Genomic DNA, 17,413 nt, shown 5'->3' on the forward strand with positions numbered 1-17,413 from the left:
TTTCTACTTTTTCTTAATTCTTCCTCTGTACTGAATATTCTTTAATAATTTTCCTGGCTATTCTCAGTGTTTATTTTTCCACATAGATATAATTGGTTTGGCTAATTAAAAAATTATTTATATTGAGCTAGCATTATGTTTTTAGATCAGTTAAGGGTAGTATTGAAGTCTCTATAACAAATAGGTACAGGTATTTATTTCCTTTTGTTCAGTTTACCTTTTGTTTCTGTTAGTAGAGTTTTAATCTCTTCTTTATATAAGCCCTGTACATTTCTAGTTCGTGTAGACCTGGATTTTTGTGTTTTGTTGCGTGTTGAGGTATAAACCACGTATCATGAAATTCACCCTTTCAGGATGTACATACAGTTCAGTGGTTTTTAGCGTATCCACAATTGTGTAGCCATTATCACTATCTAGTTCCACAATTCCTCACTTTACCTCAAAGGAAACTTCATACCTGTAGTAGTTACTCCCCATTTTCCCCATCCCTAGCCCTTGGAAAGCACTGATCTACTTTAGGTCTTTATGGATTTGCTGTTCTGGGCATTTCATAGAAATAGAATCATTAAATAAGTGGCCTTTTGCATCTGGCTTCTTTCACTTACCGATGTTTTCAGGGTTCATCCATGTTATAGCACGTATCAGATTTTTCCCCTTTTTATGGGTGAATAATATCCCATGGTATGGATGGGTCTGATTTTATTTACACATTTATCAGTTGATAGACATTTGGGTTTTATCTCTTTTTTGACTGTTACACATAATGCTGCTATGAACATGCATGTACCACTGTTTGCAGGAACATATGTTGTAAATTCTTTTTGGTAGCATACTTAGGAGTGGAGTTGCTGGGTCATATTATAACTATGCTTAACCATTTGAAGCGCTACCAGACTGTTGCCCAAAGTGACTACATGACAATGCCTTCCCACCAGCAGTGTTTGAGGATTTCAGTTTTTCCATTTGCTTGCTAATACTTGCTACTGTCTTGTTTTTATTATAATCATCCTAGTGGTATGAGTGGTTTTGTGGTTGTGATTTGTATGTCTCTAATGACTAATGATGTTGAGCTTCTTTTTATGTGCTTCTTTGCCGTTTTTTAAAGTTCACTTATTTTAAGAGAGAGTGCGAGCGCTTGTGCGTGGGGGAGGCGGGCAGAGAGAGCGAGAGAGAGAATCCCAAGCAGGCTCCACACCCTGAGTGCAGAGCCCAATGCAGGGTTCAGACTCACCAACCGTGAGATCGTGACCTGAGCTGGAATCAAGAGTTGGACATTTAACCGACTGAGCCGTCTAGGCACCCCCTTATCTGCCATTTGTGTGTCTTCTTTGGAAAAATGTCTATTCAGATCCTTTGCTCATTTTTAAGTGTAGTTATTTGTTTTTATTGTTGAGTCATGAGAGTTCCTTATATATTGTGCATATGAGCCCATTGTTGAATATGAGTTGTAAATATTTTAATTGATAGTTTACTGCGGAGTGCAAAAAATTTTCAATTTTGATGAAATCCAGTTTACTTTTGATTCTTTTGGTTATGTGTGCTTTAGGTGTCCTGTTTTAAGAAACCATTGCTTAGCTGAAGATCCTGAAGGTTTATGCTTGTTTTCTTAGAGTTTCATAGTTTAGCTCCTGTGTTTAGGTTATTGGTCCATTTTGAGGTAATTTTTATATATGGTGTGAGGTAGAGGTTGGATGTTTTATATTATGTTTCTGTTTTGTGTAGTTGTCACCCCTAGAATTTTACCATGCTTGCTTTTACTAAGTATGAAATTGTGGAAGAGGAAGGAGGTAAAGATATTATTATGAGGATTTTTAATGACTTTGCTTCTTTCTGCCCTTTTTTAATGTTATAATTCCTAGAATCTTAATTATACTTTGACTTTAGTCTATCTCAGATTAATTGTTCTTCTTTCGCTGTCTGCTTATTCAGATTTACCCATATAATTTGATATTCTATTGTTTTAGGGAGAAGGAGTTACCTCTATACTGAGTTAATCATTTAATTGTTCTTTCACCAAGGAGATGTGAGAGATAAAAATGTCTTCATTGTCCCCCTCATTTGCAAACTGTGTATAAACTTTAATATGACCATTCATTTGGGGTGCTTGGGTGGCTCAGTCGGTTGGGCGTCTGACTTTGGCTCAAGTCATGATCTTGCCGTTCGTGAGTTTGAGTCCCGCATCGGGCTCTGTGCTGACAGCTTGGAGCCTGGAGCCTGCTTGGGATTCTGTGTCTCCCTCCCTCTCTCTCTCTCTCTGCCCCACCCCGCCCCCCCCCTTTCAAAAATAAATTAAAATATATGACCATTCATTTTCCTTCCTTTGATTATATTATTTCATTGTTTAATGTTGCTGTTGCTGATGCAGGTTTAATGTTGCTGATGTCATTGTTTTTTGGGGAGTTTTTCGTTTTGTTTTTAGATAGTTTGTCTTTTTTCTGGTAGCTTTTTAGATTTGTCTCTTTATCTTTGTCACTCTACAATTTCAGTTGACTGACAGATTTGTTTTTACTTACTCTGTGTAGATCTCTTGCTCAGGATTTCTTCAATTAGGATTTATATGGTAAATTAATTCTTGAAAATCACAAATCCTGTCTTTGAATATTGCTTTGTCTCCCCAATATTCTTTCTTTTTTTTCTCCAGGAAATTTGCTTTCTCATTCTACCTTTTGTGTCTCCTAACTACTTTTTCATATTTTCCAAGTTTTATTTTTAGGTAATTTCCTCAGTTCCTTCTCTGGTTTATCTTTTCTCTCTTTGATTGTGTCTACTTTGCCATTTAACTCATTTGTTGAGTTTTTCCCCCCTTTAATTTCAGTGATTATATTTTTTACTCTTCAAGAGTCTAGTTCTATTTAAGAACAAATGTCCTGTTTTTCATGTTTGTCATTTCTTTCATGTCCTTAATCATTTTAGTTGTTTTATTTCTTTTACAGGGTTCTGTTTTCTGAGATTCCTTTTCCTTTTTTCTCAGGGAATTAATTCTCAAGTATATTGTGCATTCCAGCTCTTTGAGAGTTCTTCTAAGTGGGATTGTTTTTCTGGGGGGGCAGATCTTGTGTATTCTGGGTTGTAGAAGCACTCATCAAAAACAGTTGGTGTTTGCTTCATGCAGACGTCCAGTGCCGGTGCAAGTTTCATGTGAATTTCTCACTGGGATTCCTATCACATGAAGTCTGCTGGAAATTTTCCCTCTTACACCTGTGCATGATACAGGCATTGGGTTCTTTTCTCTGGATACCACCCCGGTCTGCTCCTTTCCTTCATCTCTCTCTTCCACAAGCAAGCTTACTTTTTTTTTTTTTTTTTTTTTTTTTTTGGCCTCTGTTGGCCGGTAGGTAGAAAGTTTTCTCCTCCTACATTCACTGGTGTTGCAGCTTTTCTAGACTCCTTGGCTTCACACTGGGATTTGGGTTCCGTTCCCCATGTTTTATGGGCTGAAGGCCATATTTCATATTCTCCTGTGGGCATTAAAGCCTCAGTTAGAGACTATATCTGGCCCAGGGTTTTTTCCTCAGACTTTTCGCAGTATAACCTCTTAATTCCAGATTTTTCTTTCATTTCTTGTTCTTGGAGTTCTTTGTTGTTGTTCTTTTGACCTTAGGTATATTTTAAATTTGGGTTGTATTTTATCTTGTAGTTCTGTGTATTCACAGTTTCGGTAGGGGTTGAAGGGACAGTATCATGTTAGTGGAATCTGATTTCCCAGAAACGATATTGCCCTAACTGGTTGTTTGTATTTAGGAATGCTGTTCATTTAGTATACGTTAATATTGTAATTACATTTACTGTAATGAATTCTCTCATTATTTACAAGAGTCTTTTTGTTGGTTTTCTTGTGTTTTTTCCAAGTATAGAATCATGTCATCCAAAAACACTGATAGTTTGACTCCATAAAGTAGCCTTGAAGTTTTTTATATTAGTTCTTCTATTTTGTTAATTGCTCTGGTTAACTCCTCTGGTGAGCATTTCCGTATGGTTTCCTCACTTTTATTTGAATTGGGATACATTTAAGAAAAGATGTTTTTAAATGTTCTGAAGCAATTAATTTAACAGGTCCGACTCAAGTATCACAGTTTGCATTTAACCTAATGAATTATAGTGCATAGGTATTGTATATGATGTCACCAAATTGTCATTCTAAGAATAAATTATAAAAAGTAACACAAAACATAAATACAAAAATGAAATGTTTCTGAATCATCTTTTTTTTTTAAGTACAAATTTCCATTCTTCCATATTGTCTCTTAATGGTATCCTCAGTGGTTTCTATATTTGCTTAAGAGTTCTGGTGATCGAGTACCGGTTAACAGCAAGGCACTGGTGTGGGAATTACTACAAGTAGGCCTTCCCCCTGTATATGGAAAGAGCGAACTTCTAAAGGAGTATTTACATGTGAGAGAGATGAAATCAAACCTGTTCGTTTTCATTCATCTTTACTTTTAACTACTCATTTCTGGAGTATGGTTCCACTCCTTTGTGCTGTTTGTAATTTAGTCTTGTATATGGGCAGTTGGTAGTGAGTGAGTTGTGGCTATTGTCTTCATAGGAAAGTACAGAATACCTCTCTTCGAGCAGCTATGTGCATATTGTACTCAGTTCTTTAACATGTTTGTAAAATATTCTGGTGGCACAAAGCTGTGCCTTATGTGGCTAGGTTTGATGTTTTGGTAATTTGGGGTTCATTTCATTTCTAGCTTCCTGTGCATTTAAATATCCTGTTACCCCTGTGGGTGGTGGTACTTCACAGTGTACATGCTTTCTTTTGAATGTATTTAAATAACTTACCTGCCTCAGCTCAGATACGTGAAGGCAAATGTCAGTGTTGTAACTTTGTTTTAGAACAGCTACAACATTGACAATTTCATAGAAAGCTGGCTACTTATAACTTCTAAATTCTGTGCATGAATTTCCTTCTTAATTGACCACTGATTGTTTTTGGTAATCTTTCCCCATGTATTGAGCCTTCAGGAGATAGTGTACCTTCTGTCTCACTTACACACCTACTTTGGTGTCAAGATTTTTCCCTTCACCCCGTGCTGCACCTCCGCCACCCCACGTGGCTTATGTAGTTGCTCATGTTACTACTACAAGTAATGGACCCCTTTCTGCCCTCTAGTACAGGACTTAGGAACCGGGCGACCGTAGAGCATATTGACTAAGAGCACAGGCTTTGGAATCGAATAGATCGGAGTTTGAGTCTTGATTCTTTTGTTTAACAGCCTGTATTTGTCCTTAGAATAAGTTTAAAAACTTTTTTAATGTTAGTTTCCTTTGCAGTGAGGTGAATATGACATACCTACCTCACAGGGTTGTTGTGAGGGTTGAACAGACTGATGTATATGAAGTACTTTTATTAGTGCCTGCCCCGTGGAAAGTGCTCAAGAATTGGTAGCTGTATTTCTTGCTGCTATTTAACTTAAAGGTAGTAAACACGTTCGCTTATCTTTGATGACTTGGCCAATTTTATCTTGGAAAGACTTGGAATACTAGCTTAGGAAAACTCTTAAATGCATTTCATATTAGGTAAGTGGGGAGTATTTATCTTTCAAAGATAGTTAAATAATTCAATTTTTTGCTGTATGGATTAACCTGCAATTCGATGTGTAATACAGAGTTAAGAAAACACAGAGAACTCTGGAACAGTTTTTTTAAAAAAATAAGCTTATATCTTAATATAGTAGCTTGGTTTCCTTATAAATACTGGTTTTTTTAAACGGGGGTTTAGATTTTTAGCGTTTCTCTTAGATACATTTAAGACACGCTTGAGAATGCCCGGCCTGTTTTCATGTCAGTGCAGTAGACATTGTATTATAGCGGTACGACTGTCCCATTTGGAGTCTGGAGACCTGGCTTTGAGTCTTGGCTTTCCTGTTGACTTTGCACAAATGTCACACTGGTCAAGTCAGAACCTCTTCATGTCTGACTTCTGTACTGTGGTGCTTGTAACTTGACCTGCCTCGCCTTCCAAACTCATTTAGTTGCTCAGAAAATCAGAATAATTACCTTAAGGCTCTTTAGAAAGTGGAAAGGGCTATCCCGAGTAGAGATAAGTGTTATCTCAGTTCTCGCCTTATTTTTGTCCACCTACATCTGTCCAAAACACAGTGTTGGTGTTTTATGAATTTCTCAAAATTGAAATTCATGTCCCTGTTAATCATATTTCTCCGACGAGAGGCATTTTGGTAAACTTTTTTCTTGCATTGTGAGGTGGCATATTACTTTAAAGGTGTGTGTTTTAGTTACTCCCCGCGGCCACACAGTAGTTCGGGGAGTAAGCTGAGTTTTTTAAAGAAGTGTACCTATAGCTCTAGAAATTCTTTTCAGTCTCTGCTCAGAACTGATCACCTCCATTAAGCCTTTGATTGATTCTACCTGGTTTTAATTAACTTGCATTCCATCTGCATTTATGCATGTAGTTTGCAGTATGTTAATTTACAGTGGAGTGTTTCTGTAAGTCATTTTATGTCTTTTACATGTGACCTGGACTTGTTTTCTCGGCTAGTTGGAATCGCCTGAAGGGTTACGACAATTGTCCTTTCCCTTTCGTCACATTAGAATCCTCATAGAGGATGCCCTACATATAATGATTTCTTCTAGTTGTGTTTGCATAAAACTGCCACTGAAATCTCGTGGCATCATTTGACCTAATGCTACAGGGCACACATCCGCAGAAGTTTTCATTCGTTTTAGCGTGTGCCTATTTAGAGTTGAAAGACAAAAGGCATAAAACCAGTGTACCGCTTGATTCGAAAGTAATAGTGTGTAAGCTGCCATGTACTTCAGCTGAGACTAGACTTCATTGTTTTGCTTTTTCAAACCATTCTGTTAACTGTATTTGGCCAAAAGAAATCTAGTAAATCTCATTAAATAGTTTGATTTTTAAAACTATACTACTGGAGGATAAGGTGGTATTTGTGTTAATAGCCATAGTTTTAAATGATTCTTTGCGAAAAAGGAATTGAGCCCTTGATGAAAGAAAGGCTTTTATTAAAGGCTTATAAAAAGGCTTTTTGAGAGTCCCAGTTGCTTATTTCTCATTTTTCCATAAAATTAGTTTGTTAAATTACCGAGGATTCTTACTATTGAAGTTTCTCATGTAAACCTTGATATGGAGGAGACTATTCTTGCAATAAATTTCCTAGCTTATTTGGAAATGGCTATGTTTGAAAAAAAGAAACGTCTTTACACTTGCTTTCATCAGAGCTTTCTCTAAAACAAACCAAGATAAAATCATGGCTTTTATTTTTGCACTGAAAGAATTTGCTAAAGAGGATGTTTCTTCCCAATGCATGTTTGCATTTTATTTTCCAGACCTTTTTCTCTAAAACCAGTTTTTGCTCCTAAGAAACATTTTCACGTCTTCTTCAGGAATGTCCTTGTCTGCCGGATCTTCTCCTCTTCATTCTCCCAAGATCACTCCACATACTTCTCCTGCGCCCAGAAGAAGAAGTCACACTCCAAATCCAGCAAACTACATGGTGCCTTCTAGTGCCTCTGCATCTGTTAATAATCCTGTTTCTCAGACTCCATCTTCTGGTCAGGTGATCCAAAAGGAAACTGTCGGTGGGACGACCTACTTCTATACAGACGCAACCCCAGCACCTTTGACTGGAATGGTACGTCTACACGACGGGAGAAGTGAGAGTGGTCTTACAGCAGCCTTCTTGATAATGAGATTAGTGAGGAGCCCCCCCCCCCCCCCCCCCCCCCGCGTATTTTTATTGTGATGTGAAAACGTACTTACTTTTCTAACTTAGACGATGATCCTGACCTCTTCTTATCTCTTCAGAGTAAACTTTCTGTATTAATAATAACTCCAGTTGAGACAGAACCGGGTTTAATCACCAATCAGACTATATTCTGGCTCTAGTTGAGTACTTTATGGCACGTTTGCTCATGGGGTTACCTTGTGCTAGTGCTAGCTGGAGTTGATGTTTGCTGCGTTTGTTTGTAGCTGTACGTAGTTTTACCCCTGGTAAGAACTTGGAGAAAGTAGATGGTTTCTTACGGTAGTCACTAAAAACAAACTGATGATCAACTCTTGCTTCAGGTGAGGCAATGATTTAATCTCTAGACCTCTGGATAGTGGAGGACACATGATGATAAGGGGCTTCCAGTGTGGGTTATTGGTAAGGAAGGAGGAAGCCCAGCGGGGGAAACCCTGATCAGTGCATGAAGAAAGAGCTACCAAAGGAAGGCAGAGGGAGAGAGGGGAAAGGGCAAAGAGGGAAGTGTCGTCGTGTTCCATAAATTGTATCTCTTTGCTTCATTCTGGCTATGTCAAAAAATTGTTTTTTAACTGGTATGGTGAAATAAGTAGTGGATGAAGAGCTTGTGAGTTCGAGAGCCAAGTTCCGTTAAGGTAGGAGAAATGATCTAAATGGTAGACATTTGACATAACTACAGAGCATAGGTTTCGATGAAAAGTATGCTTGGATTTTAGTAAGCAGATTTCGATCTCACAAGTTAAACTAATGGCTTATTTTGATTAATGGTTTACTAAAAGGCAATTTGAAAGGAAAGATGGCAGAGTTCTTTTATGTTTTTTTAAGAGTCCCTCCCGGTCCTGCCGTTGTTTTGTGACTTTTGAATCTTAGTACCTCTGAGACCATTTCCCCAGTTGTAAATGGGGACAATAATTTAGTGAAAACATTTATAGAAGTACTTGTAAATTATGTAAAATGTTTCAAAAACTAATAAATAGCTAATAGTCTTGTTCTGTTTTGTTTTGTTTTTGGTCAGAGATCTTTCAAAAATTATCACAGAACAGCTTGCCGAACAGAAGGTCAAATAATTGAGGTAGAGTAGAGACTTTCCTTGGTTCTTTCAAGTAAGAATTCCATCAATGTGTTACCTTTTCTGGGGGTTTATTATAATTATTTACATTTTTATTGTAGCATATTTGTAGAAAGTACTTTAGTTTAATCTATAAAGAGGTTCTTTTGTCACAAAACTCTCTCAGCTGTTTTTGTAGAGATTACATAGGGCACATTTTTTATGATGTTTTTACCCTTCAGACCACTGTTAGAAATGTGCTCATGGTGAACTTGAGCTAATTAAGCCAAACTGTGCTCTCTGGTGTAAGAAAACCGAGGCAAGACAAAGGAAATCTTCTCCCTGCGGATATAGGTTAAAGGAAACCATACACACAGGTGTTGCAAAACCACTTCCTGGTTGAGATCCAGAGCAGAATAATTATCTGAGGGCAGCAGGAATCAGCTGAATTCATTTTACAAAGACGAAAAACAAAGCTTTTGTTTCAGCTTTTTAAAAAGGAAAAAGGAAAAGATAGTTTAGAATGTACGTTTATTTTGTATCAGGGGCCGGTGAAGAGGAAGGAGAGGCAGAGGCAGAAGAGAAGAAGCCAGGGGGTGGGGAAAAGTCCACTCGGAAAAATGAGAGCAAAGAGGCTTGAAGCAGATTCGGTAACTTTGCCATAGTTTTGCCCTGAAGGTGGTATTTAAATAGACTGTTCACTCTTCCGTTCGCCTGAGCCGCGGACCAGACCCAGAGTCAGTCCGTCGGTCCGTCCTCCTCACTGTTGCAGTGTGAGGTGCTTACCAGTGTGGACGCAGCAGTCTGTCTAGGTTGGCCACGAAAAGCCCTTGCAAGGGGGTGGTTCTTTGGGGAGCCAGGGCAGGGTTACCTCGTTATCTGACCGCATCCAGACACCTCTGTCACCGGCTTTCTTCTCTCTTCCCGCTGCTTTAAAAAATGCTGACGGACTACATAACCTCTTCCAAAGTGCAGCTTTGGCCTCTCCTTGGAAGCTAGGTTTTACTGTGTCCGAAGGAATGTTTCCTTTCTCGTCAGACTTTTAAATTGATTACTACAAGATTATTTGTATAAAGTGAGTTCATTCTGAAAGTGTCCCGACAACAGCTGTCCTCTAAGGTGCTTATTAGTTCACTATGATTTAAAGATGAAAACGTATCCGTTTATCTATCGCTGTCATTTAAAGCTTACAGCTTTACCGAAACAATGATAAAGCTTATCGAGTGAGAAAGGTTGGTTATTACATTTCCCCCCCCCCCCCCGCCTTTTTTAGGTATTTCCAAACTACCACATATATCCTCCAACTGCACCTCATGTTGCCTACATGCAACCAAAAGCAAATGCACCCTCCTTCTTCATGGCCGACGAACTCCGACAGGTAGGCTCTCAGAGTTCCTGGGGGGAATCCGTAATGGCTGTTGTGCTGTAACGACGAGCCAGAGAAAGAACAGAGCTCTTTTCAAATGAGATCATGTGATCAAACATGCTGAATGCACTAAAGCAGCCAGAATGTAGAGTGTATGAGTCCTAATTGGCATATTTATTTAAGGAAACCGGTTTTTCAAGAAAATTTGTAGATCAGTATGTGTTAGGACGTAAAACAGAATAAATAGCTACTTAAATGGGCCACCTTTTTGCACTTCGTATCCTGTGCATTGAAAGGTCTCTGATATCTATAAATCATTGAAATGGTCTCTAACCTTCAGACCACTTTTTGTTAATATCTGGAGGTTGAGAATAAGTAGTTTGGCCTAGAAATAAACCTCATTTTAAAATAGCTTAATATTGGGGCACCTGGGTGGCTGGGCTGAGTCAGTTAAGCTTCCAGCTCTTGGTTTTGGCTCAGGTCATGATCTCAGTTTTGTGAGTTCGAGTCCCGTGTCCAGCTCTGTGCTGACAGCATGGAGCCTGCTTGGGATTCTCCCCCTCCCCCTGACCGCCCTCTCTCGGCTCTCTCTGCCACCGCCCCCCCCTTGTGTCTCTCAAATATAAATAAACTTTAAACATTTTTTTAAAAAGTAATAGAGCTTAATATTTTCTATAAAGTAGGTTTTATAAAACAATTTTTTTTTTTTAGGTAAACAGCTGGATATTATTTGATACGTAGAATTTCATTTTATACTTATAATCTCAGAAAAAAAATGTTATTTCACAGAAGTTGTACCAGTATAATGTTGATGAATAAATTATTGACGAGCTTAGGGTAGGCCTTGTCTTCAGCCACAGAGTTATAGTTACGTGCTTTGGGTCAAAGCATAGCTACTTAACCCCAACCTTAATTATGGGCAGGTCTCTCCAGGCCTGGAATTTAGACGTTTTATCGTTATTAGAAATGTCATTTCATGTTGTCGACATCAAAAAGTGTGCATATGAAAAAGTATTAATACTTATTTACTTATAATAAGAAAATCAGATTTTAGAAGCTCTGTTTATATGTAAATATACTTGTTTTCTTTTCTTAGGAGCTGATTAACAGGCATTTAATAACAATGGCTCAAATCGACCAAGCAGATATGCCAGGTAAAATGCGAGTTGGTTCATCCTTCCTTTTAAAGGTTATTAGGATCTCGATGTACATGTTTTTATGCCTTGAACAGCTAGTTACAATTTTATGAGTGTATTTATTTGAAATCTACTTTTGAAGAGTTCCAAGATGCCACTGATCATCTAGTCCGTTTCAGTTCTCCATGTGACAGTATTCTAGTTTGTCAAAAAAGTTGCTGGTTTTAAAATTCGTGGTGATTTACCTCATTGTGCATTAGAGTATTGTTTCCTGAAACTTGATAAAGTATGGGTACTTAAATAGACAGGGAAGGTAATTATTACTTTTGAAACTATGGTGTACCAGATAATGTGCTGATTCTTTATAGGTCTTACTTTCTTCCTCATAAAAATCCTATGACATTGACACGAATACTGTCCTCTCCCTCTTACGTATGAGGAAAACTGAGGTTGACAGGAAGGCTAAGTAATTTGCCTTTAGCACTGATGGCTAGTAATCAGCTGGTCAGTCAGGATTTAAAGCTAGGTTTTTCTGACTGTACCACAGTGTTTCTCAGAGTCCATTAAAATCTCTTTGCCTAGCTTATTCTGTATATAGCAAGATTAAATCTGGTATAATTTAGCAAAACTTTATAAATAATGCAGTAGGAATATATTTGCCATAGAGATCATCGCAAAGCATGTGGTTGTAATCAAGGACTCAACATAGTCTACTGTGCATTTTCTTGATTGCTAAAGAATTAAAAGGAATAATATGTAGCTCTTATGCCCTAACACCCATCTTTTCAGTTTAGATGGACAGGGAACTGATCTGTCATAACCTTTAAAGTATTCAGGTTGGAATTTTCCTTAATTATTTAACACTGTCTTTGAGGTCTTAGCTGGGATAAAAGAAGAAAAGAAAAATAGGTAGGTTTATTTTTGCCTTTCCAGTCTTTATGACTGCAATCATGTATAAGTCATATGACCAGAGGCTGGGCATAACTTGAAATTATGATAGGGCTTAGGAAATAGCTGGATACGAGATTAATATATGTCAGTTAAATTTCTGTAGGCCAGTAGCCAGTAACTTAAATGTAATTAAAAGAAAAGATGCTACTTACAGTGGTTTCAGCTTATCAGCAGCTAGGGAATAAATGCAACAAAAGATGTGTGCGATCTCAATGGGGGAGACTTACTAAGAGATATTAAGTAAGATAAATAATTAGAGCAAAATATTATATATTAAAAAAAATTTTTTTTTAATGTTTATTTTTGACAGAGAGAGAGACAGAGCATGAGGGGGGAGGGGCAGAGAGAGAGGGAGACACAGAATCTGAAGCAGGCTCCAGGCTCTGAGCCATCAGCCCAGAGCCCGATGCGGGGCTCGAACTCACGGACCGTGAGATCACCTGAGCCGAAGTCAGACACTCAGCCAACCGACTGAGCCACCCAGGTGCCCCCAAAATATTATATTATAAATAGGAAGACATAATGAGTAAGATGTCAGTTTTCCTAAACTGATGTATAGATGCAGTATAATTGCAGTCAAAGCATATGAGCTGTTTTTACTCATAATACTTCTGGCATTTACTTCATGTCCTAACGGATTATTTATTAAGGGCACAGTCTGACCAGACTACTCCCATTTCAGATGCCCGCCAAGGTGGGGTTCCCAGGCTACCCACATTCTGACCAACTACCAATTTGGGGGTTTCCATAACCACTGACACCACTCTCCCCCCACACCCCGCCGCACCAGTTCAGTAATTTGCTAGAGTGATTCACTTTAGGACCTGTTGCTGGTTTAGTGTGTAGAGGCTACAGCTCAGGGACAGCCAAATGGAAGAAATGCCCAGGGCAAAGCGAGGGGGTGGGCACTTGTGTACAAAACTTTAAAAGCTTTTTATACTATACAATATTAGCGAATAGATTTAACATATCAGTAGGGAAAGATTTCTTCTGCAGGAGCCAAAGATTGCTGACTCTTAGAGAAAATACTGCTAAATTTTACTAAGTTAGAATTGAAAAGCAATCCAGAGATACCCACGGTAAAGAAAAAACCTGGAAGAAGATATTTACACGGTTGACAAAGAATATAAGAAAGACAATTCAGTAAGAGCATGAAAAACTCAACAGAAAAATGGCCAAAAGATAGGAATAGGCATGTAAAGAAAGGAAATTCACATGAGCAGTACATGTGTGACGAGATGTGAACCATCACTGACGATTAGGGAGAGTTCAGGTAAGCTGCCATCTTGAAGTGCAGTCGTGTAAAGTGTTAGGATATGGACCCACAGGCTCTCTGGTGCGTTGCTGTAGGGAGCGGAAGTTGGGTGAACCCGTGATCCAGCACTTCTGGAAACAGGCAGACTCCTATACGTTTTCAGCCGCAAAATGTATGACGAAGTGTCCATAACATTGTCGCTCAAAATAGCAGAAACTTTGATCAATCCAGAGTAACTGTGCTGCTGTCAGCTAATGGAAGGTGGTACAGCAGCTGAAAGGAAGGAAGTTCACTGAGCTGCAACAACCCAGAAGAAGATTAGTAAGTAAAGTGGGTTGCAAGAGACCATATGCAGCATACTACCTTTTTACAAAGTTAACCAAAATTTATACATATATTTACATTTATGTAAATGTATGTGTATATGCTTAGGTATATATTATGTGCAATGCAGCCACATAAAAAAGGAAGGAAGTGAGAGAAGGAAGGCAGAGGTTGGTAAAGAGAACCATAATTTAGATGTAAGTTAAAGGTCTGATGAGTACTGAGTTTGCAGATGCTTATTCTGCTATTAAGAATAATTAACTACATAAAACCAGGCTTTATGTAGACACGAGCCAGTGATCTGAGTGTCACAGACTAAAGGTTATGGTTAATCCGCTTCTGTGCCCCATGTTCCACAAGGCTTAGTAAATGCTTTTTGGGGGGGGGGGTCACTGCTCTAACTGATCTTTTTCATGTCTTTTGTTTACTACAATCTTCATCTCATGCTGACCCATGCATTAATATTTGGTCTTGCTGTCTTTTTTCTCTCCGTTTTCCATTTCATAGCTCATGTTCCCACCAGATTAGTACTTCTCAAGTTTGAAGTCATAATTTATTTCCTGTAGATCAGTGCTTCTGCACCAGGAGTGGTTACCCCATCACGGGTCATTTGGTCGTGTCTGGAACGGTTTTGGTTGTCACAGCTGGCGGTGGGGTGCTGCTGGCTACCAGTGGGTTGCCGAACACCCTGCAGTGCACAGACCAGTCCCTGACAACAGAGAGTGATCCAGTCTGGTATGTCAGTAGGGCCAAGGTTGAGAAACCGTAGTGAATCTCAGACATTCGATATCTTAGATTGGACCTATTATTTTATATGTCCTTCGAGGGGAGGTAGGGTTGAATAGAGCAAAGACACTAACATTTCATTTTATTTTTTATCACTGTTTTTACTATTACTTGGTGGAATTGGACCCCAGACTGAAACTTGGGGCTGACGTGAAGAATGCAGCTCTGTCCATAATCTTACACGTTGGTATCCCCAGTCTGATTTTTGATGGCCTAACAGTGATTTAGGCACCCCCTGTTCCCTTTATTCATACTTAATTGTATGTATTTGTTAAGTTGAGCTGGAAACGAAGAGCAAAACGACAGTGAGTATTCCTATCAGTGGAAACGTTCGGTTTTTTAAGGTTAATATCAGGCTGCATACGATCATTTCAGGGTAGACTGGGAAATGTAGTGTTCAAAGACGACTTTCTGAAACAAGGTAACACCATATGTACAGACATAAAAATGAACGTTTTGAAGATTTTATTTAAGTCGTGAGGGAGCCGGTTGTAGGGCCCGTTACTGCTAGCTCAGGGGTATCGAAATGCGTGTGCAAACTGGCTTTTCCACGGAGGAGGCAGGCGTTCTTCTGCGGTGCTGCCAGTTACCCGTGTGCAGTTTACAGAGGTGCAAAATCCCTTCCGTGGCATCAGAATCAGACATCGAAAGCCATCCATTGGATACTCCATGGTCTTCCACGGAAGCACGGTTTTTTCCACCCCGCGACGCAGAGAACTCGACAAGCCTTGCTTGAAAGGGCACACAGGGACAAAGGAGTTGGTACAATTTTTAGCTGATTGTGACCCTCCCTCAATCTCTTTGTCACACACTGGTGCTATGACTCCGCTGCTTGGCGTAGTGAATTTCAGGTCCTCAGTCTAGCATTTATATTCCCCTCTGATCCAGTCCCAACAGAACCCCCTCAGCCTTTTCTCCGTGTTGTACCTCTTCTGTAATACACCCTGCTCTCCCACCGCGTGAGATTTCACGGTTCCTGAACACAGTATACGCATTGAGGCCTGGGTGGCGGTGGTGGTTCTGTTTACTCCCTCACCACAAAGCAAAGCGCTCATTCGCTCGTTGTGGAGTATCACTGTGAGCAGTCTCATCCTTCAGTTTGTAGTACACATACCAAATCCTCTGTGAGATCTTTTCTAGGATCCTTGAGAATGGCTTCCTTCTGGGTATTTCCATGCGTAGTGCTTCTCAGAATGTGGTCCTTGCCCCAGCAGCATCTTTTCATTATTACCTGGAAACTTCTTGGAATTGCAAATTCTCGGGCCCTACTGTAGACCAACTAAGTAAACAACTGGGCATGGGGCCCAGCAAACTGTGTATTGTTATCACTGTCAGTGACTCTGAAGGGTGTTGAAGCTTAAGAACCAGTGCCATGGTGAGTTGTACTTTTTTAATAGCTGTTTTCCTTGTACTGTATTATGTTTCCATATAGATCTCTGTCCTTTATTTTTCTCTTAGTGTCTTGATAAGAACCTGTATTTCATTAATACCTGTATTAATAAGTTAATAACCTGTCTTGATTAAGACCTGTCTTGAATAAGACCTTATTAATCAAAATTAATAACCTGTTTTGATTAATAACCTGTCTTGATAAGAACCTGTATTTCATTAATGAGTAGGCACTCATTACCTTTTCACTAATTTGAAATTAATTATTTCTCTTACTAGATGCTCCTCATGAAATAACCAGGGAACAAAATTTATTCATCATTTGTTTGTGGAAATTACGCTGATTGTTAAAATAAAAGATAAATGGGCAAAGTTGCAGCTGCATTTCCTTGTGTGTATACTTCCCTTGTACTGCCTTTATTTCAGTAGAATATGTCACGTGACCTTGTTTTGAAAGTTAGTGTCTGTTTGAATCAGTGTCTGTTTTTTGCACTCTGGCCAAAATGCCGTCTGGGGGTTAAGAGCACGAGACTCTGGAATCAGAGCCCTGAGTTTGCATCCCAACTCCCTTTCTAGATGTGTGATCCTTATTTTCTTTATGAAATAGAGAGTTCTGTCCCCTGTGGTTGTTTGGAAACCAAAGAGATGGTGAATGTCAATTTAGCAAAGGCGGAAGGGCCATTATGAGCCTGTCTTCTGGAGTTACAGTTTTCTGATTAGAGTTTTAACCTGTATTCCTTAACAGGCATTCAGTGAAAAATTATTAGTCCTATTTTAAACACAGACGTGTTTTAAAAATAGTGCTAAACATATTTATTGTAAAAAGTTTGGGAAGTATGGCATAGTGTAAAGAGAATAACAGTGCTCCCACTCAGAGGTTACCATTGTTGAAGTTCTTGCTGTGTTCTTTCTAGAAGGTTTTCTGTGTGTACTGTGCATGTTCACTTACCTGCTTTTCATTTGAAATCTCTTGAGTATTCCTAAGTCATTCAAGACATTTAGGAGAATGGAAGCTGTTCCGTTGGGAAATGTAATTTGATTGTATTTGAAGCATTAAAAAAATCCTCCTCTTTTTGAATTGCAAAACTGATACATGTATGTATCAGAAAATAGGGAGCGGTAAAGAAGAAAACATAGGGGCACCTGGGTGGCTCGGTCGGTTAAGCCTCGGACTCTTGGTTTCTGCTCAGGTCATGATCTCACAGTTTGTGGGATCTAGTCCCGTGTCGGGCTCTGCACTCAGAGTGCAGAGCTTGCTTGGGATTCTCTCTCACCCATCTCTCTCTGTCCCTCCCCCACTCTGGTTTTCTGTCTCTCTCAAAATAAATAAATAAACTTTAAAAAGAAAAGTAAATTGCCTGTACTCTTTACAGAAACCAACCACTGAATGCAGTTAGTCTTTTTTTTTTTTTTTTTTAATGGTGATTTATT

At 39.0% G+C, this 17,413-nt stretch overlaps 1 protein-coding gene across 5 annotated transcripts in view; it reads left to right on the plus strand.

Annotated features, from left to right (window-relative positions):
• The window catches only part of PAN3 (poly(A) specific ribonuclease subunit PAN3), a 129,952-nt gene that overhangs the window by 84,504 nt on the left and 28,035 nt on the right, over positions 1–17,413 (plus strand). For 3 of the 5 annotated variants that reach the window (XM_027064610.2, XM_027064611.2, XM_027064613.2), the window contains 4 exons: positions 7,369–7,616; positions 8,743–8,799; positions 10,049–10,153; positions 11,238–11,295. In XM_027064610.2, coding sequence (XP_026920411.1) covers positions 7,369–7,616; positions 8,743–8,799; positions 10,049–10,153; positions 11,238–11,295 — 468 coding nt within the window. The remainder of the gene's footprint in view (positions 1–7,368; positions 7,617–8,742; positions 8,800–10,048; positions 10,154–11,237; positions 11,296–17,413) is intronic. The other 2 variants (XM_027064612.2, XM_027064614.2) reach the window with 1 other exon arrangement.

Source organism: Acinonyx jubatus, chromosome A1, assembly GCF_027475565.1.
Source record: "Acinonyx jubatus isolate Ajub_Pintada_27869175 chromosome A1, VMU_Ajub_asm_v1.0, whole genome shotgun sequence".
NCBI classification, from domain to species: Eukaryota; Metazoa; Chordata; class Mammalia; order Carnivora; family Felidae; genus Acinonyx; species Acinonyx jubatus.